The 26409-nt window shown below is 45.6% G+C and overlaps 1 protein-coding gene and 1 long non-coding RNA gene across 2 annotated transcripts in view; one reads left to right on the top strand and one right to left on the bottom strand.

The window, feature by feature from the left end:
• HUNK (hormonally up-regulated Neu-associated kinase) overlaps nucleotides 1–26409 on the top strand; it is a 131016-nt gene that overhangs the window by 80560 nt on the left and 24047 nt on the right. Inside the window, exons 5-7 of the mRNA XM_070785786.1 lie at nucleotides 3837–3964; nucleotides 15908–16043; nucleotides 22726–22888. Coding sequence (XP_070641887.1) covers nucleotides 3837–3964; nucleotides 15908–16043; nucleotides 22726–22888 — 427 coding nt within the window. The remainder of the gene's footprint in view (nucleotides 1–3836; nucleotides 3965–15907; nucleotides 16044–22725; nucleotides 22889–26409) is intronic.
• LOC139182139 (uncharacterized) lies at nucleotides 18828–19773 on the bottom strand. Its single transcript, XR_011565703.1, has 3 exons — nucleotides 19610–19773; nucleotides 19159–19242; nucleotides 18828–19063 (listed from the first exon to the last, which is right to left on the bottom strand). It is a non-coding gene; the product is annotated as an uncharacterized lncRNA (long non-coding RNA).

The following is a 26409-nucleotide window of genomic DNA, read 5'->3' as shown; positions in this document are numbered from 1 at the left end:
AGACACATCAGGAAATTCTGAGCGTGTTTTGAAACTTCTACTAATTCTGTGGGATTATGGAGGTTTATACACTGCATTCCACATTTCTCCCTTGGTATTCTCACATCCTTCCGAAATGTCAAAGGGGCTAGATTTTCCTTATCCAGATATTAAACATTTATGAAAACTCTAGGGGAGGGGGATTAAGATGCTCAGTCTGGCTTCCCTTTTCAAATGTACTGCGGCCATAGGACTATTAATGTAGATTTCCATTATTATTTGGCAATAGGGTACAAATATAATTGTAGCTTTTTGTCTCTTGTTTTTAAAAAGTTTTGTGATGAAACAATAGGTCACATTTATCAAGCACTAAGATTATGTCAGGCATGGCATTCAGTACTTTCTGTGGCTTAGTTCATTTGACCCTGATACGACCTGAGAGGTAGGGTCTACTATTATCCATTTATAGGTAAAAGATGCTGGATAGAGAGCTGGGTCTTCTTTACAGATTTATGACGGTTTTTGTTGATGGTAAACTTCTCCGAGAGAAGTGAAACCTGGGGTCAATTTGGTCAAAGAAGCAGTTTGTTGTTGTTTAGTTGCTGAGTCGTGTCGACTCTTTGTGGCCCCTTGGACTGTAGCCCTCCAGGCTCCTCTGTCCATGGCATTCTCCAGGCAAGAATACTGGAGTGGGTTGCCATGCCCTTCTCCAGAGGATCATCCTGACCCAGGGATCAAACCTGAGTCTCCTGCATGGCAGGCAGGTTCTTTACCGTTTGAGCCACTAGGGAAGCCTACTACACGGATTGAGTATCAAAAAAACCACCTGCGGGAAAAATAATTTTGTTTAAGTACCAGACTCTTCAGCTTTAGATATGAGTGTCAGAGCGAGAATTAATGCATACCGAGGTGAGTGGGGACAGCACTGGCTGGTCCCACAGCTGACGGGTAGGAGTTGTAGACTCCGGCTCAGTATTTGAAGCCCTTGCCCATGCGTAGCATTGCCCTGAATGGCCTGAGCTGCCTTAGGGGGCTGGAAGAGCTTGACTCTGAAGCTTCACCGGGGTCCCCAACAACAACCTTGTGGAGTGTCCCACGGGATTTCCATCCCCAAGAGCCATGTGTCCAAGACCCCTTTAAATGCACAAATGGTACAATTTGGAGGGCCCTCTTAGCTTTCTCGCTTTATCAGCCTCCAAGAATCCTCCAAGCAAGGATGGTTGGCTCTGCCTCAAACGTATCCACAGTGCAGCAGTGCATTGAAGGTTCTCAAACAGGTTAGTTCCCCTAATCCCCTTTTCCTCTGCCGCCAGACTACCTCTCCTCCCGGCTTCCTGGCTTCTGTTATATCGCCACCATCGTCCGGCTTTCCACGCTGCGTCTTGGCGTCTCCCCTTCAAACGTCCCTATTGCTAATTTTCCTCCTCTCTCTTTCTACCATATGCTGTCCCTCCCGTTCAGAACTTAATGAACAACGTGCCTCAGTCTGCTGGTCCCCATTCTGAGCCCCTTTCACCCACTTCACGCCAGATGACTGCTCTGCAAATTATTTGGCCACAGAAAGTTTATCCACCCAACATCTAGTCTTGTCTTGAGGATGGTGTTCCACTAAGCACACACAGGGAAATGCTGCTTTAAACAGTGCTGGATATGCTTTGTTCATTCTTACCTGCATTTCCTTTTTAAGAATTTAAATATTTATTTAGTTATTTATTTTGGCTGTGCTGGGTTGTTGTTGCTGAGCGGGTGGGGGCTACTGTCGTTGCGGTGCACAGGCTTCTCATTGCAGAAAGCAGACCCCAGGGCACTCAGGCTTCGGTGGTTGCAGCGAGTGGGTTCCATAGTTGTGGCACATTGACTTGGTTACCCTGCAGCACGTGGAATCTTCCTGGGTCAGGGATCGAATTGGTGTGCTTTGCATTGCAAGGCAGATTCTTAACCACTGGACCACCAGGGAAGCCCTTTTGTCTCCACTGCTTGGTCCACATAATTTATCCTCGTAACCAGTTGGCCGAGACAGATAAACTCACACACGTATACTTATCCCGAGAGGGCTCCCATCTTCAAGTACTTATTATAGTCGTCTCTCTCCCTTAATTGAACTCCTCTGGGGTCCAGAGCCGCAGAGTTCAGCATTTTCTTATCCCCTCGGCACTCACTACTTGAAACACTTGAACTTATTTATTTGTTGATTTGCTGGTTGTCTGCCTTCACCCAGTTCTGAGTCTGAGATGGCAGCTACTTGTCTGGTATCCCCTCCGGGGGCCAGCCATCAATACTGCTGTATGAGACTGAGAGCCAGCCTGCAAGCATTGAGAAGTGAATGATGCTGTATCCGTCTCCTTAACTCCACTTCGAGTTACAAAGCAAGAACTGGGTCTTAGCATACGCCTGCAATTCGAGAATAACTTCTAGCCGGAGCCCGTGGATTCTGGACCTGTCCCTCTCCAGAGTGCTGTAATTCAGAGGCACCTCAGTGGAACAGGCCCCACGGGTCTTCATTTCAATCAGTCTCATTGGATTTGTTTTGACTGGAGATCTTGTTGCCTCTTTTTAAAACACTCCCCTGCGCACTTTTGAGCACTCGAGATCTCTTGGCAGGCCAGGCATTTCACCCCATCAGGAAATCTCATCAAAATGATATTAGGTTTTGCACATCAGGAAAAGAAAAGTCCTCCAAGAGATGTTACTGTTCTCTAGTTTGGTTTTGGCTGTAGGTAGTGAAGCCCATTCGGAAGGCATTTTGACCACATGTGAGCTGGATGGCAGAATCTCCCAATAAAAAATGATACCAAAAATAAGAGTGGGAAAGAGATCTCCCTTCCTCCCCACCTCCAAAGGAATTTCTCTAGGTACAGGCCAAAACGGAATTCAAGAGAAGAGCGAAACACCAGTTTGGGTGTGAGACTTCTGTCTCCAAGGGCTGAGTAGTAGCCACGCAGGCTGGCCAGACTGTGACTTGCCCTCCCGTGGAGGGTCTTGCCGTGTATGTTTTTGATCTGGCCTCCTCCAGGCTCCACCTCATAAACTATACTTGAAAACTGCATTATGGCGGAACTACTTTTATTCGAGGTTCCTACTTACACAGGCATTTTTCACATCATTTGGTCTGGACTTCCTTCCAGAAGAAAAGGACATAGTTTCCCCTCCTTATGGGGGTAGCTTCTGAAGCTCTTTATTTACTTTCTAAAAGTTGATTAATTAATTAATTTTTTGGCTGTGCCCCACGGCCCGTGGGATCTTAGTTCCCCAACCAAGGATCAAACCCATGTCCCCTGTAGTGGAAGCATGGAGTCTTACCTCCAGGAAAGTCCCTGAATTTATTCCTTTTTAATTTTTATTTTGGAAGATAGTTGATTTACAATATTGTGATATTGTGTGTGTGCAGCAAAGTGCTTCAGTTATTCAGATACATGGATTCATTCTTTTCCAGATTCTTTCCCATAGAGGTTATTACAGAATATTGAGTGGAGTTCCCTGTGCTATAGAGTTGGCCCTTCTTATAGGAGTGTGTGTATGTTAATCCCAAACTCCTAAGTCATCCCCCTGCCTCTCCTCTTTGGTAACCCCACGTTTCTTTTCTGAGTCTGTCCCTGTTTTATAAAAATAGGTCATTTGTGTCATCTTGACGCTCTTTAAACCCCTGTTGTCACCACGGTCCGCCTCTCCGCAGCTGCGCTTTCGCTCGTGCCTTTCACACCTCCTGTCTCAGCGCAGAGCTGAGCGCTCGAGGAATGGCCGAGCAGCGCCGAGGTGGACGCGGAGGCGGCAGGACCCAGCTTCCCCACGCCCCTGGCCGCTCTGTCTTCTTCCCGGCTCGTCTTCCGGTCTCACGTCTGGTGTGTCTCTCCTTCCAGAGGTGTGAACATGTATGCCATGCTGACCGGGACCCTGCCTTTCACGGTGGAGCCTTTCAGCCTGAGGGCCTTGTACCAGAAGATGGTGGACAAGGAGATGAACCCGCTCCCCGCCCAGCTCTCCACAGGTAACGCACCTGCCGCCCCAGGGTCCAGGGCCGCTCTCCGACCTCCGGAAGCAGTGTGTCTCCTGCAGCTTTGGGGTCTGGACGACCCTGTTACTGCCCTGTCTCTTCCTAGTATGAAAACGAAGTCTCCAGAAACGGTTGGGTTTCCCATCTCTAAGGACACACTTCGCTTCATCGCCTCTGAGTCCTTTCCTTGTCCATTATAATCCCGACCCCCTAACTTCCTCCTTCCTCCTCCTGCACACAGTACACACCTATCAAAAGGATCGTATAGTCTCTCTTGGAAAAATAATTGCAGACTGAATTGTGTTAAAACTCACCTCATTATAATGTTGACTCGGAAAAAAGAAGGTCGATCATCACATTTCTATTGTGTGTTCCTTAGTCAGCTCACTGTAAAGAACTATTAGTTTCATTTGAGTTTGTTCTGAGATTTGTTTAGCAATGTGAGTTTCCAAGTCTGTTCAAAAGCTTTTAAATATATATGGGTTCGGTTACGTGATTAGACCAAATCCTCAGGTGTGTTTGGAAATTACTCTCAAACTTTAGCTGGTTCACATTTCAGTAAACAGTTCATATTAAGATTTGGTTTCAGATCCAGGAAATGACTGCAATTTGTTCTCTTGTTTGGTTTGCAATTCACTTCAAGTTCCTGGCCTCGGCTTGGCCTTGATGGTCATTTAATTGGCTCCTTAGAATAAACTCAGCTTCACTGAGATAAGGCATGTGGCCAGAAAAGAAAAAAAGGAGTAATTATTTGATTTCAACTTATGACACATGGTTCAAATATGGCATTTTTGTTTGACTACTATTAGGCTTTTGGTGTGTTTTTTTTTTGCTTGAGTTTATAAAGCATCCATGAAGCTGACCTAGAATTTATGCTTGCCAAATGACACCCAAGCTGAAATGCATTCTTCTATAATTATCTAATTCGGTTCATTCTTTCACCTCTGCCGAGGCGTGTTGAATCTCTGGAGGCTGAAAGCAAAGCAGGCATTATGTACTTGGGAAGATGAGTTACGTTTCTGTTGTTATAAAAGGAATAGTTCTGCATTGAGACCTGTAACTCGTGGAGTTAGAAAGGGTGCAAAATGTTGATCAAATTGTTTGGTTTAGGTTTTACAGCTTGCCAAAATGTTGAAAGTGCTGCAATGAAAGCACATTCATTCGTTCATATTTCACATTTATTCATTTATTCCACAAATTGATCCTGGGCATCAGCTTGCTGCTAGAGATGTTCTAGGCCCCAGGAAGACAAAACAGTCTCTATCCATGTAGAGCTTACATATCAGCAGAGGAGGCAAAAAATAACAGATAAACACTTGTGATGTTTAGTAGTTTCAGTGTTCTAAAGAAAATTAGAAAGGGGCTTCCCTGGTGACTCTGTGGTAAAGAATCCACCTGCCAACGCAGGAGACACGGGTTCAATCCCTGGTCCAGGATGATCCCACCTGCCTCAAAGCAACTAAGCCCCTACACCACAACTACTGAGCCTGTGCTCTAGAGGTGGAAGCCGCAGCTCCTGAGTCCATGCACCACAGCTCCTGAGTCCATGCACCACAGCTCCTGAAGCCCACACGCCATAGAACCTCTGCTCCACAAGAAAGACAGGCTTGTGCGCTGCAACTAGAGAAAAGCCTGTGCAGCAATGAAGACCCAGAACAGCCAAAAATAAAGAAGATAAACCAGGATAAGGGGACAGAGAATAAAGATACAGTTGGGTTTTTGTTTGTTTTTTAGCCACTCAAGGTTTATAAAAAACTTTTTGTTGTGGCATAAGCGTGGACTCATACACAGTTGTGAGAAATCACGCAGAGGTGTGTTTGTGCTTCACCCAGTTCCCCCCGTTGATAGGCTCTCAAGTAACTGCAGTTTAGGGTTGCCACTAGGACGCGATTAAAAGCCATTGGCCTTATTCGGACGAACGTGCACTTGTGTTGGCGTGTATTGAATTCTCTGCAGTGTCACACCACATGTGTAGATTCATGTGATAATTAAGTCAAGATATGGAACAATTCCATGACCAGAATTCCTTATCTTACCCTTCTATAGCCTCAGCCAGCTCCCTGCCTCCCACCTTGCCTAACCCCTGGCCACCACTAACCTGTTCTCCAATTCTGTAATTTTGTCTTTTCAAAAATCCAATATATTTGTATCTCTTTTTTTCACTTAGCATAATTCCTTTGGGATCCATCCAAGTCATTTCACACACCAGTCCTTTGTTTCTTTTTCTTGCTGAGTAGTGGTCCATGGTATAGATTTACCATAGTGTATATATTTACCCACAGAAGTATATTGAGTTGTTTCCAGATGCTATGAAGGAATCTGCTGTCAATATTTGTATACAGGTTTTGTGAGAACATGTTTTCGCTTGCCTGAGTGAAATAGCTGGGTATTATAATAAGCGTATAATTGGTTTTGTAAGCAACTGTGACATTTCTGTTCTGAGTGGCTGTACCACTTTGCGTTCTTTCTAGCAAGGCATGAGTGATCCAGTTTCTCTGCATCCTTGCCAGCATTTGATACTCTCACTTTTTAATTTTAGCCATTCTGATAGGGATATAATGATACCTCATTGTGGTAACAAATAAGATTTAACACTTACAAATAAATGCAGTCTTTCAAGGTAGTCTCTTTAAGAGTTATATAATCATAGGACTACCATCTTTCAGAGTGATTTTGAAGTTCCTCTTATTGTTCAAGCCTGTTTTGTCTAAAGTGTCCCAATACAAAGAACAATAGGAGGTTGTTTCTAACTTCATGCCTGGAAAAAGCAGACAGTGTTCACTTTGAATTCCAGTGAGACCCTGAAGAGCTAGAGCTGCTTCTCATTGTACTAGTCAGGATAGCCTAGGTTATGCTACAGTAACAAATAGCCCCCTGATCTCAGTGGCATAAGACAACAAAGATTCTTTTTTTCTTGTTGCTTGTGCCATGTAGCATGCAGAATCTTAGCTCTCCAAGCAGGGATTAAACCCATACCCCCTGCCTTGGAAGCTTGGAGTCCTAACCACTGAACAACTAGGGAATTCAACCGAGATGCATGTCTCATTCATGCTACGTATCTGTGGAGAGTTGGATCAAAGGTTGAAGGGTTCTGCTCATTCTTGTCAATCAGGCTCCCAGACCACTGGGGCAGCCACTATTTCCAATGTGTCTGATCCGTGCAGAGGGAACCAGAAATCTAGAAGGTCTCTTTGCAGCAGTGAAATCTCCCACCAACATTCCACTCATAACTTGTAACTTTCTAAAACATTTCACATGGCTTCACCCAGCTAAAGGAGCTGAGGAAATGCAATCCTACCATGTATCTGGAAGGTGAAAAGCCAGAAATATCTGATTAAGCAGCATTACTCGTGTGAGCCACAGGCTGTGGGAGGAGGGGGTCCCTGACATTGGCACTGGGGTGTTTTGGGCAGCAGGGCAAGGACAGGCAGACTAAAAGCACAAGGAAATCAGTTTCGTTGCTTCTGAACCAACCTTGTTTTTATCCCAGTACTATTACTCAGCATTAGCAGACTAGGCTCTAAGTGCCTTCTTATTGTGACAATTAAATTGCCTTCTTATTGTGACAATTAAATTACCTTCAAAGAAGTAAAAGTTGCACCCTGAAAATATCTTTTTTTTTTTTTAAGTCGGAGGGAGCAAAAGAAATATTAGAAATGTTCCAAGCAATTTCGGTATGATTGGAGTTGATATGCAGTCTCACGTAGCTCTTGCTTGGAACAGACAATTTTGACTTTGGCCTTAAACTCTGAACTGAACTTAAACTCTGTGTGTGCTTTTTAGAGATCTTCATATCTGTACAGGACCTTATAGTCTTGATTGGTCAAGCATGAACAAGCATGAAATGCATTTTTATATCTGATTTTATGCATTTATATATCTGATTTTATGATATAGGAATGTGGACATCGCCCTCCTCCCCTTTTGACTTCCCTGATGGCTCAGTGGGAAAGAATCTGCCTGTAATGCAAGAGACCTGGATTTGATCCCTGGTTTGGGAAGATCCCCTGGAGAAGGGCATGGCAACCCACTCCAGTATTCTTACTTGGAGAATCCCATGGACAGAGGAGCCTGGTGGGCTACAGTCCATGGGATTGCAAAGAGTTAGACATGACTGAGCTACTAACACTTTCACTCCCCCCTTTTATTCTCTTACTATTCCAACACAGAGGGTTAAAGCCTAAGATGGGTAAGTGTTTCAGTTCAGTTCAGTTCAGTCACTGAGTCATGTCTAGCTCTTTGCGACCCCATGGACTACAGCACGCCAGGCCTCCCTGTCCATCACCAACTCTCAGAGTCCACCCAAACCCATGTCCATTGAGTCGGTGATGCCATCCCACCATCTCATCCTCTGTCATCCCCTCCTCCTCCTGCCTTCAATCTTTCCCAGCATCAGGGTCTTTTCAAATGAGTAAGTTCTTCACATCAGGTGGCCAAAGGATTGGAGTTTCAGCTTCAGCATCAGTCCTTCCAATGGATATTCAGGACTGATCTCCAATAGTAAGATATGTAAATATCTACCCACCTCAGGCTTTAACGTTTTGTGCCAGGTTTGTGCTATCAAGCATAGTGTGGGCACATAGTGGTTGTTCAGGGAATCTGAGTCCCTGGCCCTTGTGTTAAAGTGTGTAGTCTGGGAAGCCAGCCCACAGACTCATTTGGCTACTCAGCTGTGAGATCTGGCCCGATCCAGTAGGGCCCAGAACTGCACCTTCGATGCTGAGGAAGCTCAGGTCATCTTCTCTGGTTTATAGAGTGAAGGACATCAGTTCTGGGGATCAGCCTCTGCTTTCTGTCAGCCCCCTGCTTTTCCAGCTCTTTGTTATTTGCGCCCCAAGTTGACCACTTTTCCTTCCACCATGCTGGCCCACCCTCATCTGTGGTACCGTGTGACACCAGTTTCTTTACGTCCCAGAATACTAGCTTCCAGCAGCAGGAGTGGCTGCCATTTATTGAATGGCCATGGGTAAGTGCTTTTCATAGTGTCTTCTGTTCTCATAACAACTCTGTAAGTTAAGCTCTATTATTCCCAAGTTATCAAGGAGGAAACTGAGTCCCAGCAAGATTATATAGCTTCTCCAGTTTTTATTTACTTCCCCTTGACCCCCAAATCTGAACCTCCCTCCTGTACTCGGTTGCTTCTTTGAAAGTGAAAGTCATTCAGCTGTGTCTGACTCTTTGCAACCCCATGGACTATACAGTCCATGGGATTCTCCAGGCCAGAATACTGAAGTGGGTAGCTTTTCCCTTCTCCAGGTGATCTTCCCAACCCAGGGATGGAACCCAGGTCTCCCACATTGTAGGCAGATTGTTTACCAGCTGAGCCACGAGGGAAGCCCAAGAATGCTGGAGTGGGTAACCTATCCCTTCTCCAGAAGATCTTCCTGACCCAGGAATTGAACTGGGGGGTCTCCTGCCTTGCAGGCGGATTCTTTACCAACTGAGCTATGTATGAAATGTTGCTTCTCTATTCTTCCTTACTTTATTTTGTGTAAGATGCCCCCCTCCCCTCCCCACTGCAGATTTGGCAGTGTTATCTGTTGTCCTCATGTTTTGAGTAATATCAAAACCGAAATATCCAAATTGAGAATGTGCCATTTTATTAAGTGTCTCATTAACACATCTTTATTAATTTATATCACTCATACTTGTAATGATCTCTCCATATCTACTGTATAACAACACTTTTTTTTAGGTGAAGTTGGAAGAATTTTTGCCAAATTTGAGCTGAAAAAGAGCACAGTGTTATTGCCCTTTGAGTCTGCTCTGCATGCTTTCCAAGAATCGTCTCTCTTCCCCACCATGTAGTTCGAAAGCTTAAGCTGTTGGGATCTTTCCAATTCTGGCTTCTAGACAGTTTCTCTTTGTGCTTGTTGGTGCTTGTACATCACAGAGTCGTGAATGCCTTTCACAGCTTCCATGTTTTCCTTTTTTATCACTACACCTCAAGGAAGGCGTTCTGAACGCATTCCAGATACTCACTTTAGATCAAGCGGGTTTTGCACCATGAAGTCACTGAGGTGATACTAAAGGCGGGATGTCAGCATCTGCGAGGGACATGTCAGTGCCAATTGATTTTACGTGAAAAAATGCTCAGCATCACTCATTAGAGAGATGCAAGTCAAAGCGACAATGAGGTGTCCCCTCACACTGGTCAGAATGGTCATCATCAAAGAGTCTACAAATAATAAATGCTGGAGAGGGTGTGGGGAAAAAATGAACCATCCTACACTGTTCGTAGGAATGTGAATTGGTGCAGCCACTATGGAGAACAGTATAGAGGTTCCCTAAAAACTAAAAATAGAGTTATTACCATGCGTGCATGTGTGCTGGCACTTCAGTCGTGTTTGACTCTTTGCGACTCTCTGGACTGTAGCCCACCAGGCTGCCATGTCCATGGGATTCTCCAGGCAAGAATACTGGAATGGGTTGCCATGCCCTCCTTCAGGAGATCTTCTCGACCCAGGGATTGAACCTACATCTCCTGGGTTGCCTGCATCATAGGTGGTTTCTTCACCCCTGAGCCACTGGGGAAGCCAGAATTACCATATGATCCATCAATCCCACTCCTGGGCATGTATCTGGAGAATACTCTAATTTGAAAAGATACATGTTTGTAGCAGTACTGTTTACAATAACCAAGACAAGGAAGCAACCTAAATGTTAATTGACAGATGACTAAAGAAATTGTGGTACACACACACACACACACCCTGGGAATGCTACTCAGCCATAAAAAGGAAGGAAATAATGCCATTGTAGCAACTTGGGTAGGCCTAGAGATTATCATACAAAGTCAGACAGCTAGAGACAAATATCATATGATATCACTTATATGTGAAATCTTAAAAGAATGATTTAAATGAATTTATTTATAGAACAGAAACAGATTCGCAGACATGGAAAACAAACTTATAGTTACCAAAGGGCAAGGAGGGAGGGATAATTAGGAGTTTGGGATTAACAGATATGCACGACTATATGTAAACAAGGTCCTACTGTCTAGCAAAGGGAACTATAGTCATTATATTGTAATAAACTATAATGATGAGAATCTAAAAAAGAATATATATAGATAGGGTAAAAAGGATTTCCGAGAAGCCTCAATCATCAAATAATTGCTGTTGCTGCTTTCTCCTGGGAGCTGATGGTGAAGGAGCCTCTGGTACGGGTGAGATCTCTCTCAGCATCCCACGGGCTGCAATAGAACAAAGAATTTGATGGCTTCACCTGCCTCCTGGGGCTCTTTCCCAAGGCACGGGCTCATGGAGCTCACACAAGCCAGCCCAGGCTCCAGAAAGCTGATGCTTGGAGGAAACAGGTTTTGCACTGGAGGAGTGTGTACCTTCTGTGACACGGGGCGCAGAGAGGGACCACACCCTGGGTGGGTCATCCCTATGCCTGGCTCTGAAGACCAAGCGCTAGCTTAGAAGTGCTGGGTGGGATGTGTGGCCATGGCCCCCACAGCTTTCCAGAACCGTGGAAAATATTTTTATGCCTTTTGCTCATGAGTCATAGGGATATTCAAGACCCTCACACAGACTTCAAAGAGCTCCAAGGATGTTTTCAAAGTCCTTTTTGGATACTAATGCAATATTTGTGATGTCCAAAGAAAGAAAATTCACTGGTAGAGATCTGAACTAAAATTACTTGTGCTCATCAGCAATTTGTGATGGTGCAGAGTGCTTGGTTCTGAAAATAGAACAAAAACTCACATCCAGTCTGTTCTTAGCTCTTCTGGGTAATCATACTCTGAAAAAGCCTGGGTTGCTGTTTAGGTCCTTTGAGGGTAAGCAACAGAGATGTCCAGTTTTCTGTTGATGGATGGAGCTGTGTTCCCTCCCTGTGAGGCCAAACTACGGTAGGGGTAATGGCAACCTCCTTCAAAAGGACATAGGCCAGCACACCATGGCTCCTGGAACTCTTGTATTCAGTGCCCCTGACCCGTGGCAGGCCAGTGTCTTCCCGTGCGTCCACTGCAGACTCTTGGACACTCACAGGTAACTCTGGCTCAGTGTCTTGTGGGGTCAGTGCTCCTTTCTCCTGGGTCCTGGTGTGCACAAGGTTTTGTTTGTGCTTTCTAAGAGTCTGTTTCCCTAGTCCTGTGGAAGTTCTGTAATCAAGTCCCACTGGCCATCAAGTCAAATTCCCTGGGGGTTCTCAGTCCCTTTGCCAGACCCCCAGGTTGGGAAGTCTGTTGTGGGCCCTGGAACTTTTGCAGCAGTGAGAGAACTTTTTTGGGATAACTGTTCTCCGGTTTGTGGGTCGTCTGGTTGGCGGCTCTATGGTGGGGCTGATGGCGACCTCCTCCAAGAGGATTGGAGCCATGCTGTGCCTCCAAGGGCTGCTGTAGCCCGAGCCCCTGTCCCCATGGCAGGCCACTGCTGACCCATGCCTGCATAGGAGACACGCAAACACTCAAAGGCAGGTCTGGCTTAGTCTCTTGTGGAGTCTCTGGGTCCTGGTGCACACAAGCTTTTGTTTGAGCCCTCTGAGCGTCTGTGGTGGGTATGGGGTTTAATTCTAAACACTGTTTCACCCCTCCTACTGTCTTGTTGGAGCTTCTCCTTTGCCCTTGGATATGGGACATCTTTTTTTGGTGGGATCCAACATTCTCCTGTTGATGACAATATTAGTCAAGAAGATAGCGGAAAAGTACTTGTGGAAAATTCTTCATGAAATGGGAATACCAGATCACCTTACCTGCCTCCTGAGAAACTGTATGCAGGTCAAGAAGCAGCAGTTAGAACTGGACATGGAACAACAGACTGGTTCCAAATTGGGAAAGGAATATGTCTGTATATTGTCACCCTGCTTATTTAACTTATATGCAGAGTACATAATGAGAAACGCTGGGCTGGAGGAAGCACAAGCTGGAATCAAGATTGCTGGGAGAAACGTCAGTAACCTCAGATATGCAGATGACACCACCCCCTCATGGCAGAAAGCAAAGAAGAACTAAAGAGCCTCTTGATGAAAGTGAAAGAGGAGAGTGAAAAAGTTGGCTTAAAACTCAGCATTCAAAAAACTAAGATCATGGTATCTGGTCCCATCTCTTCATGGCAAATAGATGGAGAAACAATGGAAACAGCAAGAGACTTTATTTTGGGGGTCTCCAAAATCACTGCAGATGGTGACTGCAGCTATGAAATTAAAAGACGCTTGCTCCTTGGAAGAAAAGTTATGACCAACCTAGACAGCATATTAAAAAGCAGAGACATTACTTTGCCAACAAAGGTCCGTCTAGTCAAAGCTATGGTTTATCCACTAGTCATGTATGGATGTAAGAGTTGGACCATAAAGAAGGCTGAGCACCAAAGAATTGATGCTTTTGAGCTGTGATGTTGGAGAAGACTCTTTAGAGTCCCTTGGACTGCAAGGAGATCCAGCCTGTCAATCCTAAAGGAAATCAGTCCTGAATATTCATTGTAAGGGCTGATGCTGAAGCTCCGATACTTTGGCCACCTGATGCGAAGAACTGACTCATTGGAAAAGACCCTGATGCTGGGAAAGATTGAAGGCAGGAGGAGAAGATGACAAGAGGTTGATGACAAGATGACAAGAAGAGACAAGAAGATGCACAGAGGACAAGATGGTTGGATGGCAACACTGACTCGATGGACATGAGTTTGGGTAGGCTTGGGGAGTTGGTGATGGACAGGGAGGCCCCGCGTGCTGCAGTCTATGGGGACACAAAGAGTCGGACACAACTGAGTGACTGAACAATGACAACAGCAGAGATGTCTCAGAAACATCATTAACTGAAGAGTCTCCTGGTTTCAACTCATTATGCTCACAGTCTTTTTTTCTTTGACCAATAGATGTCCCGATTAAGCATCCAAATGACCTTACAATATAGGGAAGTGGAGAGAAGGGAGGTGGAGGTTCCAACAAGAGAGACCCCTCTTTTAGAGCCCCATTTGCTCTTCAGAGCACTGAAGAACATTGTAGAAAAGATGTATTTGGAGACCCAGCTATAAAACTTAGAATATTAAATACCTCTCATGTCTGCTTTGTCATCTACACATATATTTTTACCCACTGCATTCTCAAAAGGAAATGGCTTTCCAGTGGCCTCATCCACTGCTTGGAAACCTATGTGGAGGGGTTACCTGGTGGCCTGACCTAGCAAAAGTTTTTCCTTTGGGGTTGGTTCTGGCATCAGAGTTAGCCCCTTTTGACAGCCTCATTTTTACCCTGCAAAGACGGTTGACCATAATACCCATCATTCTTCAAAGGACAGTTTTAAAAATGACAACTGAAGCCTGTGAGAAGGTGACAATTTTTATGACTTTTCATTGAAAGGTTAGATTATCTTGTTGCTATTGTTCAGTCACCAAGTCATGTCCAGCTTTTTTTGCAACCCCTTGGACTGCAGCATGCCAGGCTCCTCTGTCCTAGACTATCTCTCGGAGCTAGCTCAAATTCATGTTCATTGAATCAGTGATGCCATCCAATCATCTCATCCTCCGTCACACTCTTCTTCTGCCCTCAGTCTTTGCCAGCATCAGGGTCTTTTTCAGTGAGTTGTCTCTTCGCATCAGGTGGCCTGAGTATTGGAGCTTCAGCTTCAGCATCAGTCCTTCCAGTGAGTATTCAGGGTTGATTTCCTGTAAGATTGATTGGTTTGATCTCCTTGCTTTGCAAGGAACTCTCAAGAGTCTTCTCCAACACCACAGTTTGAAAACACCAATTCTTCGGCGCCCTGCATTCTTTATGGTCCATCTTTCATATTTGTACATGACTACTGGAAAGACAATAGCCTTTACTATGTGGATTATCTTAGGAAACTAAAAAATAGCTTTAGGGAAAAAGATTTAAAAAGTTTGGTGACCAAGCAAATTCAGATTAGTTTCCTCAAAGTTTTATTTGGTATATTGGAAATGGGATATCATGTACAAAATTACATAAAAGAATATTTTTTCTATTGCAAGGATACTATGACAGTGCTTTATAAAATGAGTATAAATAAGAAAACATCCTGGTCCCCAAACTCAAGCAAGACAGAGCATCTTCATTTTCAGGGAATCCCTGGCAGTCTTTGTCCATATGAGGATCTGCATATTCTCATGCTCAACAATTTTGGAGCCTGTGCCCTTTATGTGCATTATAAACATTTTCTTGAGTGTTGTATTTTTGTTTCCATTGTTATAATCTTAAAGGATGCACGTATAGCACGGGGAACTCTCCTCAGTATTTTACAATCATCTATAAGGGAAATGAATCTGAAAAAGAATCTGAGTCTTGGTTGTGGCATGTGTGATCTTTAAGTTGTGGCATGTGGGATCTAGTTCCCTTGCAAGGGATCAAACCCAGGCCCTCTGCATTGGGAACACAGAGTCTTAGTTGCTGGACTGCCAGGGAATTCCATATATATACAAGTATATACACATATATATGGTAGTTTAGACGCTAAGTCATGTCCAACTCTTTGTGACCCCATGGAGTATAGCCCACTGGGCTCCTCGGTCCATGGGATTCTCCAGGCAGGAGTCCTGGAATGGGTTGCCATGCCCTCCTCCAGGGGATCTTCCCGACCCAGGGATCGGACCTGCATCTCTCACATCTCCTGCATTGGCAGGTGGGTTCTTTACCACTAGTGCCACCTGAAAGGCCTATGTATAAATTCCTTAAAACCTACCTTGAGACCGAGCGTTGTCCTTTCACATTCGTCCGTTCCCCTTTGGCTCACCTTTAGTGGTAAACCACAAGAGAAAGCACAAGGGTTGGGGAGGTATGGTGTGTGGGGAGACCCACGCCAGTTCCTGCTTTACCACGTGCCAGATACCTCCTTGGACAGACATCTTGTACTCTGGATGGGTGGCCCCCCAAGATCCAGAAAATAGATGAGCAGTGGCCTGGGAGGTGTGGTGGGTCACCTGCCTTGGTCTGCCTTCAGCCTGTAACAGATGTGACACTTGCCCAATGTCTTCACAGGAGCCGTGAACTTCCTGCGTTCTCTCCTGGAACCAGATCCTGTGAAGAGGCCCAACATTCAGCAGGCGCTGGCGAATCGCTGGCTGAATGAGAATTACGTGGGCAAAGTGCCGTGTAACATCACCTATCCCAACAGGTACTCAGTGCACGCAGAGGGACCCCTCCTCAGGCGACATGGGGCCTGTCTTAAAAGCCCTGAATAGTTGTGGACAGGATGCTCTATGTGACTCAAGGGAAGGCCACATCTTCTCTTGGCTGCCCTGCCCCTCTGCACCCACAAGTCCGCACGTGGGGCTCCCCTCCGTGCACCAGGAGAAGTATAGGTGGGGCCATCCCACGTGGTCGTGCAGAGCGCACCCTTCAGGGGGCCCTGCCAGAGGGTACGTGGGGGCTGAAGTCCAGGCTACTCTCCCCTCCTCAAACCTGCTGCTGAAGGCCTCTGTCTCTCTTGAGTGGCACCTCTTTCTAATTCACACAGAGGGACTGTTTAGACGAGCTAAGGCCTGAGTGAGTGAGTGTGTGTGTGTGTCTGAGTATGCCTGTGTGTGTGAGTGTATGTGTTTCAGTATGTGAATCTGTGTTGAGTGTGTGAGGGTATGTGAGTGTATATGTGTGTCTGCTGGAGTGTCTGTGAGTGTAACTGTTTGAGTGTGTGTGTGTCTGAGTATGCCTGTTTGTGGGTGTCTGTGTATGAGTGTATGTGTTTCAGTATGTGAATCTGTGTTTGAGTATGTGAGGGTATGTGAGTGTGTATGTGTGTCTGTTGGAGTGTCTGTGTATCTGTTTGAGTGTGTGTGTGTCTGAGTATGCCTGGTTGTGGGTTGTGGATGTTTGTGTATATGTTTCAGTGTGTGAATCTGTGTTGTGTGTGAGGGTATGGGAGTGTGTATGTGTGTCTGCTGGAGTGTCTGTGAGTGTATCTGAGTGTGTGTATGAGTGTGTGTGTGTGTTCCACTCAAGAGCTGTCCTGCCAGCATCGGTTGGAATCCAGTGGAATTGCCCCCGTTCCTTCAAAATGACCCACAGGCTCCTCTTCTGCCACCTCTTTGCTCTGATGTTTGTTTCAGCCCTGAGTCCCTGCTCTGAAATGTTGGGGGCAGGAAGAAAGGCGGGAAAGGCTTCAGCCCGAGTTTCCCTGTGCCGCTTGCTCGAGAAGGAGTCCATGAGGAAGCTTCCAGGCAGGAGCCCACAGTATGGAAACACTGAGGGACACCTTGTGATGGGCCACGTGTCCCCGAGTGGGGGTATCGACTACAGACTTGTAAACAAGCACAGGAAAATCCTGGGCTTCCCTGGTGGCTCAGACAGTCAAGAATCCGTCTGCAAGGCCAGAGACCTGGATTTGATCCCTGGGTCAGGAAGATCCCCTGGAGAAGGGAATGGCTACCCACTCCAGAATTCTTTCCTGGAGAACCCCAGGGACAGAGGAGCCTGGAGGGCGACATGGGGTGGCAAAGAGTCACACAGGAAGATACTTCCTTGCACTTCTCCCCTACTCGTTTGACATACTGCTCACTAGTCTGAGTTAGGGGAATAAGGACCCCCTCCTTGGTGACTTTATTTTGTAAAAAAAATTTTTTAAGATTTTTTTTTTAATGTGGACCATTGTTTTTTAAAGTCTTTAATGAATTTGCTACAATACTGCTTCTGTGCTGTGTTTTGGGGTTTTTTTGGCTGAGTCATGTGGGATCCCAGCTCCTTGACCAGGGATGGAACCTGCACCCCCTGCCTTGGAAGGCGTAGCCCCAACCACTGGACCACCAGCGAAGCCTCCCACCCTTTGGTGACTTTAGAGCAAACGTGAAAACCCCAGGGGTCAAATACCTTCCAGGACTGAGACCAACCTAGAGTCCTCTTCCTTCAGACCTCGATGCAGGAGCCACTGAAGAAGGGGGACGCATAGAGCAGTAACAGGGCAGGGAAGGGGGTGACGTCCGCCCAGGATGGTCTGGAAACAGGCCCCGAGCCCTATGAAAGCTGCAGCACCAGCTTCTCCAAACAAGAGCTCTGTCCTGGGGAGGAGGCTCTGAGGGGCTTCCGAGGGCGTGGGTGGACAGTGCTGGGACCTGCAACCTGGCTCCTGGGCCCCATTGACACTTGCCTTGGCCAGAGAGAGCCGCTATCTAGAATTCTAGCCTTTGACTCATGAGAGGTAATTTAAACAAAGTCTAGGGGACTTGGGTTACCAAGGGAACCTGGAAACAGACTGCTGGTTTCCAGTGTTGGCTCGATGTGGGCTAGTACCAGAAATAGACACCAGAAATATTAGCCCGACGTGAGATGGAAAGCGAAGCCAAGGGGCCGAGCCTCATTACCAGGCTCGCGCTGCCTAGCAGTACACAGCTCTGCTCTCTGTAAGGGAGCAGGCACCGGTGGCGGCCAAATGAGTCATTAACCTAATGTAATCACCACCTAAATGAGCAGACTCAACCCCCTCAGTGCAGCAGGTGTTGAAGGGCGTGAAGCAGCTATTAGAGATACAGCCCTCCCTCCTTGCCGGTTGCATCTTCATTCAGAGATTCATGCCCTGCTCATTTTGTCGCTTCTCCATGGGTTATAAACAGCCTTTTGTAGATTAAATCTTAAATTCTAGGTACCTGTACTAGCTCTGCCAGTTTGGTCCTTTTTACATCTGGACTTGGTCAGAGGCATAAAGGCTGTTTAAGATCTAGTTGGGTAGATTGTAAAAATGATTGAGAACTTGCATATGAAGGAAAGCAGCAGCTCAATGCCTTCTCTTTAGGTAAGGCTCATTACTCATTTAATGAGGCAAATCAATGTCCAATTTTTCGAGGCAAACCAATGTCCAATTTTTAAAGTAATGAAACCAGAAATCTAAACTATTAGAAAAGACACGTCTTCCTTAGTCTTTATTTTGAAAAAGATAGAATGCAAAAAAAAAAAAAGTGCCCTTGATAATTATTTTTCTGATTTTACCAGGACACAGATAAACAAAATAAGAACATGCAACTGGAGAAAGGAGTATTTTCTCTTTGAAGTCTATTTTATAGCTTCTCAACATATGTAGCCCCAGATTTAATTATTTTAGATGTTGTCAGTGTTTTACTGTTGGGAAAGAGAGAAAATAAAGGTCTCATGTTTTCTATCACTGTTCTGTAAAGCCTTCTGTTAATTCCTTCAAGCCTCTGAGTTGACCTGCAAGAGGCAAGAAGAAAATATCTTTAAAAGGAAACTTTTTATAATAAGTTCACGCCAGTCACTTACAGATGTCTGCTGTATACCAGGCTCACCTCTCTGTTCTGGCAGCAGACATTTTTTTCTAGAACAGACCTTGGCGGCCTCCTCCATCACCCTGCCTGGGACTGTCTCTCCACCTGGAGATGGGTGGGAGGGAAAGCAGATCATTGGTAACAAAGGACAGAATTAGACCACACTGGAATGAAATTGACTTTAATACATATTGACTCAAAATTGTACCTCGTATTCTAGAACACTTTTTAAATATTGTTTATATCATCGAAACTTGGAGAGGTAATACAAATTCAACAACTGATACAAGTATGGTTGGTGGTGGTTTAGTTGCTAAGTCATGTCCGACTATTTGCCACCCCATGGACTATATAGCCTAGCAGGCTACTCTGTCCATGGGATTCTTCAGGCACTCAATATATACATTGCATGTTGAAAGCGTTCAAAATATTGCTGTTAGTCAAGAGCCAGTCTACATTTGGCAGAGCTCACCTGTTTTTGAAGACAGTGGGTAGGAAGGGCAGAGACTGCTCACTTTTCTCCTCTCACCTCTGCCTCCAGCCCCACCCTGGTGGCATCTCACACCCAGAGCACACTCCCTTCCAGGACCTGCTCCAGGTAGAGAGTGGAGCTATCCAAACGGCAGCCATGGATGATTGGCTGGGGTGGAGTCACAAAAATCATGATCTGATTGGCTGAAGGAGTGGCCATGAGGCTGTGGTCTGATTGGCCAACATAAAAGGGCAGTGATCTCATTGGCCAGGAGTGGGGTCAAGTAGGCGTGGTTTCACTGATCAAGGGCACGGCCAGGGGCACATGGATGTTACCAGGTGGTTTCAAACAGTTGTGTTCTCTGTGTTAAGTGCTTTGGCAACATTCAAGTAATCGTATCCTTTTAAAACAGATGTTATTATTTTTAACCATTAATCATAGCAAGCCTACTCCAAACTGTTTCTAGAATTTGCAATTTTTGTAGCCAACAGGAGTGAGGAAGGCAGATTTTGTAGTTTCTCGGGCACCTTTTCTTTGGGTGGCACTTAGCCAGACCTAGAAGAGGGAGAGCTGACCTAGTTACAACAGCCAACAGACCCAGGTCTGCCCTGGCTGCCTTTGTGAGCTTGGCAAGTTGGTCTCTTCTTCTGCACCACTATAGGGTTGTACCCTGTGGTTTTTCCTAGTGTTATGGTTCTGCTGCTGCTGCTGCTAAGTCGCTTCAATCGTGTCCAACTCTGTGTGACCCCAAAGACGGCAGCCCACCAGGCTCCCCCGTCCCTGGGATTCTCCAGGCAAGAACACTAGAGTGGGTTGCCATTTCCTTCTCCAATGCATGAAAGTGAAAAATGAAAGTGAAGTCACTCAGTCATGTCCGACTCTTTGAGACCCCATGGACTGCAGCCTACCAGGCTCCTCTGTCCATGGGATTTTCCAGGCAAGAGTACTGGAGTGGGGTGCCATTGCCCTCTCCAGTTATGGTTCTGAGGTCCCACCAAAAATGTCTCCAGACTCTGGCAGGGCTACAGAGCTTTCTAGCCAGATGTGCTTGCTTTCTGCTCACAGAGTATTGTCCTTGCCTCTCTCTTCAGGAATGTAAAATGTTGTATCTGATGACACACCTCCACTACCAACACATGTACTCCCTATGCCCTTCTCCTGCTTTCATGTTCTACATAGCTGCTACTTCTTGCCATTGTGTGCCTGGACAAGTTACTTTCCTGCTGTGGGCCTCAGTTTCTTCATCTGTTAAATGGGGATAATAATGGTTTGTTGTTGTTGTTTAGTTGCTAAGTCATGACCAACTCTTTTGTGACCCCATGGACTGTAGCCCGCCAGGCTCCTCTGTCCATGGGATTTTCCAGGCAAGGATACTGGAGTGGGTTGTCATTTCCTTCTCCAGGAGATCTCCCTAACCCAAGGACTGAACCCACGTCTCCTGCATTGGCAGGTGGTTTCTTTACCACTGAGCCATCAGGGAAGCTCTGCTACCCTTTGTAAGACTGTCGTGAAGAATAAATGGATTTATTTTCTCTCTTCCCCACTGCCATGTAAACTCCATGAAGCAGGGACTTGAATGAGCAAATAAGTAGATATATACACACCTGGCATTCATTTTGGGGCATTCTATCCCAAGGGAGTTTATCTTCGTATCACTCCTGTGTAGAAGCTTTAACCTGGCCTCTGAGAGCATCCAACTTCACAGCTGCATCCCAAATCCCCTCTTTGTGAACTTGAGAGCTCACATTGTTCCTTTAAACATGGTCTGGTCTGGCTCCTGAATACCCTTCTTTCCCAACCCAACATCCACCCAAACTACATGGGCTCTACCCAGTTCAATAAATACATTTTAAGGAAAAAAAATGTCAGATTGTAAAGAAATTTGGGATGAATAGGGAAATTGGAATACAGTCTAGATATCAGAGAATATTAAGAGATTTCTAAAATTTTGGGGATGTTTTGAAGGTATTATGATCTTGCAGGAGGTGTCATTGGTTTTTAAAGATGCATCCTGAGGTGTTTAGGAAAAAAAAAAAGTTTGTGATTTGAAATACTTTAGTAAAGGAAGAAAGAGGGAAGCGAAGGGAAGAAGGAAGGACAGGAGAAAGGAAAGGAAAAAAGAAAGGGAGAAAGAAAGAAAGAAAGGCAAAGTGCTAACAGTTAGTTCAACCAGGCACTCAGTTCAGTTCAGTTCAGTCTCTCAGTCATGTCTGACTCTTTGCAACGCCACGGACGCAGCATGTCAGGCCTCCCTGTCCATCACCAACTCCCAGAGTTCACCCAAACCCATGTCCATTGAGTTGGTGAGGCCATCCAACCATCTCTTCCTCTGTCATCCCCTTCTCCTCCTGCCCTCAGTCTTTCCCAGCATCAGGGTCTTTTCCAATGAGTCAGTTCTTCGCATCAGGTAGCCAAAGCATTGGAGTTTCAGCTTCCACACCACTCCTTCCAATGAACACCCAGGACTGATCTCCTTTAGGATGGACTGGTTGGATCTCCTTGCAGTCCAAGGGACTTTTAAGAGCCTTCTCCAACACCACAGTTCAAAAGCATCAATTCTTCTGCGCTCAGCTTTCTTTATAGTCCAACTCTCATATCCATACATCACTACTGGAAAAACCATAGCCATGACTAGACGGACCTTTGTTGACAAAGTAATGTCTTATTGGCTACACACATAGGGTGATACCCAGATGGCACTAATGGTAAAGAACCACCTGCCAGTGCAGGAGATGCAAGAGACACGGGTTCAATCCCTGGGTCTGGAAGATCCCCTTGAGGAGGGCATGGCACCCCACTCTGGTATTCTTTCCTTGGAGAATCCCATGGACAGAGGAGCCTGGCAGGCTATAGTCCGTAGGCTCACACAGTCAGCCACGACTAAAGCAACTTAGCATGCACATATAGGGTAATTAGACTATTCCCTTTCTTTTGTTGTGTATGTTAATGGTTCATAATAAGAAGTCAAGTGAATGAATGAGTGGACTAACTGTCCACGAGGGAGCCCTTGAGTGTTTGAGGGTAGGAGGGGGTTTCTGTGCTGCCATGCTTGTGAGCATCATTAAGGGGACCCCAGAGCCTCTCAGTGACTGGTTCTTTGTCCCTCCGTCGAGCAGGATTTCCCTGGAAGACCTGAGCCCCAGCGTGGTGCTGCACATGACCGAGAAGCTGGGCTACAAGAACAGCGATGTGATCAACACCGTGCTCTCCAACCGCGCCTGCCACATCCTCGCCATCTACTTCCTCCTAAACAAGAAGCTTGAGCGCTACTTGTCAGGGGTGAGTGGGGCCCTGTGCTGGTTCTCTCTGCTCTCTATGGAAAAAAAAAAAAAAGAGAGAGCTCTGACACCCGAAGTGTTTCCCAGTGGCCGACACTTGATCTGAGCTGTTAATTGAAACTCATGTGAGGTTGAGTTTCCTGAATGTGTTAGAAAAGAGGAGCAAAACCTGCTTCTCGGGGAGTGCTTTTTATCTGAGATGTTTTTAAAATATTCTCCCACAGAGCTGAGCTCTGGGCCAACTCGCGAGAGACTCAAGCTTCTTTTCCCTTCAGCTTCTTGTTGCCTTTTTTGTTCCTGTTTCTCTTGGCTCCTTGGGGTCCCCACTTAGGGGTACTGGGGCTTGTGTGATCATAAAAACTGGGGAGCAGAGCCCCTCAAATATTCACCTCTAAAGCAGGGTAGATGAAAAAGCCACTCTTCACATTGACTTCTCTAGAAAACAAGAGTGAAATCGACCACGGCTTCTTCAGTTAGTCTGGGCATCAGGCGTCCTGTGTCACAGGTGAGGGAGGTGCAGCTGGGGGTCAGTGCTGGACCCTGGTACCCTCATGCTTTGGTCACAGATATCCTTCTGCGTATGCAGTTTATAAGTGCCCAGGTGAGGGAATTTACATGCTTCCATATCTGTGTGTGTGTGCTTAGTTGCTCAGTCGTGCCTGACTCTTGGGACCCCATAGACTGTAGTCTGCCAGGCTCTCTCTGTCCATGGGATTCTCTGGTCAAGGATACTGGAGTAGGTTGCCATTTCCTGCTCCAGGGGATCTTCCTGACCCAGGAATCGAACCCAGGTCTCCTGCATTGCAGGCAGACTCTTCACAGACTGAGCTACGAGGGTTTTGACTAAATCGTGCTGTGTGTGCTAAGTTGCTTCAGTCGTGACAGGTTCTTTGCGACCCCATGGACTGTATAGCCTGCCAGATTCCTCCGTCCATGGAGTTTTCCAGGCAAGAATGCTGGAGTGGGTTGCCGTTTCCTACTCGAGGAAATCTTCCCAACTCAGGGATCAAACCCAAGTCTCTTAGGTCTCCTGCATTGGCAGGTGGCTTCTTTACCACTAGCGAAATGGTTGATTTCACTTATGAAGGAAGCCCTTCATAAATCAACTCTTTCCAAATGAACAATGGCTGAAAAAGAAATCTGCAAAGAAAGCTAGATCAGAGGCAGTGGGGATTCTGCATATCTTTCCTGCTGTTTCTCCTACTCAGAATGGTGAGGGCTGACCAGATCTAACAAGAAGTCATGCAGAGAAATGTGCAGTTGTTGGGAAGCCCATCTGAAGTGTGATTTCACACCCACTGTCTTGAAGCACGGTCTTCACCCTGTGTGTGTGTGCCTTGAGATCTGTGTGAGGTCATCACTGTTAGGAAGACATTCAGAATCCAAAACATGAAGATGAAATTCTGGAGTTTTTCAGTGCTACTTAAAGTCATGTGATATGGGAGATTGGGATTGACATATATTCACTATTTTCCCTGGTGGCTCAGATGGTAAACAAACTGCCTTCAGTGCAGGAGACCTGGGTTTGATATCTGTGTCAGGAAGATCCCCTGGAAGAAGGAAAGTACAACCCACTCCAGTATTCTTATCTGGAGAATCCTGTGGACAGAGGAGCCTGGAGGGCTGCAGTCCACGGGGTCGCAGAGTCAGACACGACTGAGCGACTGAGCACACATACTGCGTATAAAATAGATGACTAATGAGATATAGCACAGGGAACTCTACTCAGTGCCCTGTGGTGACCTAAATGGGATGGAAATCTAAAAACAGAGGGAATACGTGTATACACATGGCTGAGTCACTTTGCTACACAGCAGAAACTAACAGAACATTGAAAAGTAACTGTATTCCAATAAAAATTTAAAAAAATACGTAAAGTTATGTGATAGCCCAATTAGAGCTAAAGATGAAAATTCACTGACGGGGAAATGGTATTCTCCTGGTGAGGTAGAAATGACCAAAATGATGCCCAGAAGACAAGATGGTTAGACTGTGTCTCTTGTTAGCAAATAGATTTGGAAGACGTCTAGAAAACATTGCTAAATAGATCAAGAAGCTTGATGGGAGGTTTGTTAAACAATGCGATGGAAGGATAGGTGTTTCTAAGCTGATTCAGCTTAGGGTATTTCCTAGATTTGGCTTCGATGTGAAATTATCCACAGAAGCACTTTTTATTTTGTGTGAGCCACCAAAGGAAAGACATAGGGCTTCCGTGGTGGCTTAGATGTAAAGAACCCGCCTGCAGTGCAGGACACCCAGGTTTGATCCCTGGGTTGGGAAGATCCCCTGGAGAAGGGAATGGCTACCCACTCCAGTGTTCTTGCCTAGAGAATTCTGTGGACAGAGGAACTTGGAGGGCTGCAGTCCACGGGGTCACAAAGAATCAGACACGACTGAGTGACTAACACTTTCACTTTCAAAGGAAAGAGGTACTTTCCTTTGATGAGAAGAAACATTATAGTAAATGGCTGTTAAAAATGAGAGCAGTGTTTTATGAGGGAGAAAAAAAAAAAACATGCTGTAGAAGCAGGGATGGAATGAAACTTTGGAAGGGAGCAGAAATGCAGCTGGATTTCAGAAACAATACCGTGGTCACAGGAAAGCCGCCACAGGAGAAGTGGAGGTCAAAAAGACTGGACCCCTGACCCATAATGTATTATTTATATCGTTTTACTATGTGATAGGAGGGATTAAGAAATTCTCTTACCCCAGAGAACAGAGGTCCTCTGTTCACCTATGGTGATGGACTCAAAAGACATGTTAGACTTGAAGCCATTTCTCATTTCTCTTTTATTTCTTTAAAAAAGTTGTTATTTGTTCATTTTTGGCTGCCCTGAGTCTGCGTTGCTGTGCATGGGCTGCTCTCTAGTTTCGATGCCTGGTCTTCTCTTTGTGGCGGCTTCTCTTCTCGTGGAGCTCGGGCTCTAGGCACACAGGCTTCGGGAGTTGCAGCACGTGGGCTCAGTAGTTGTGGTGCATGGACTTCGTTGCCCTATGGCGTGTGGGATCCTCCCAGAACAGGAATTGAGCCTGTGTTTCTGTGTTGCAAAGTGGATTCTTAACCACTGGACCACCAGGGAAGCCCTAGTGGTTTTGTAAAAAAAAACCACATGTCCCATATATTCCTTATCCTTTTAAATCCCCATTTTATTGCACATTTTATAATGTACAGTATTTTATAATGTATATATTATAATGATATATTAGTACAGTACATGCTTATAATTTATAAAATAAATATGCACATATTGTTGATACAACTTTTTCACTCATATGGGCTCAAGGTCACACCATTTAGAGACCACCATGCTAGAGACAAGCAGTTCTCAAGTAAAAGGGACAGAGGAGGGTCACACACCAATTTTCTTTTTGAAATGATGAATGCCACTCAAATATGAGTTTTAAAAAGTGTTTCCAGGAAACTGCCAATAAAGTTCATGATTCCACATGTTTAAAGGATGACACTGCTACTTTCCTAAGCAAGCAAGCAGATTCCTTCTTTCAGCAGAATCAGTTCTCCGA

Source organism: Bos indicus, chromosome 1 (genome assembly GCF_029378745.1).
Source record: "Bos indicus isolate NIAB-ARS_2022 breed Sahiwal x Tharparkar chromosome 1, NIAB-ARS_B.indTharparkar_mat_pri_1.0, whole genome shotgun sequence".
NCBI lineage: Eukaryota > Metazoa > Chordata > Mammalia > Artiodactyla > Bovidae > Bos > Bos indicus.
This window is presented reverse-complemented; position numbering and strand designations above follow the sequence as displayed.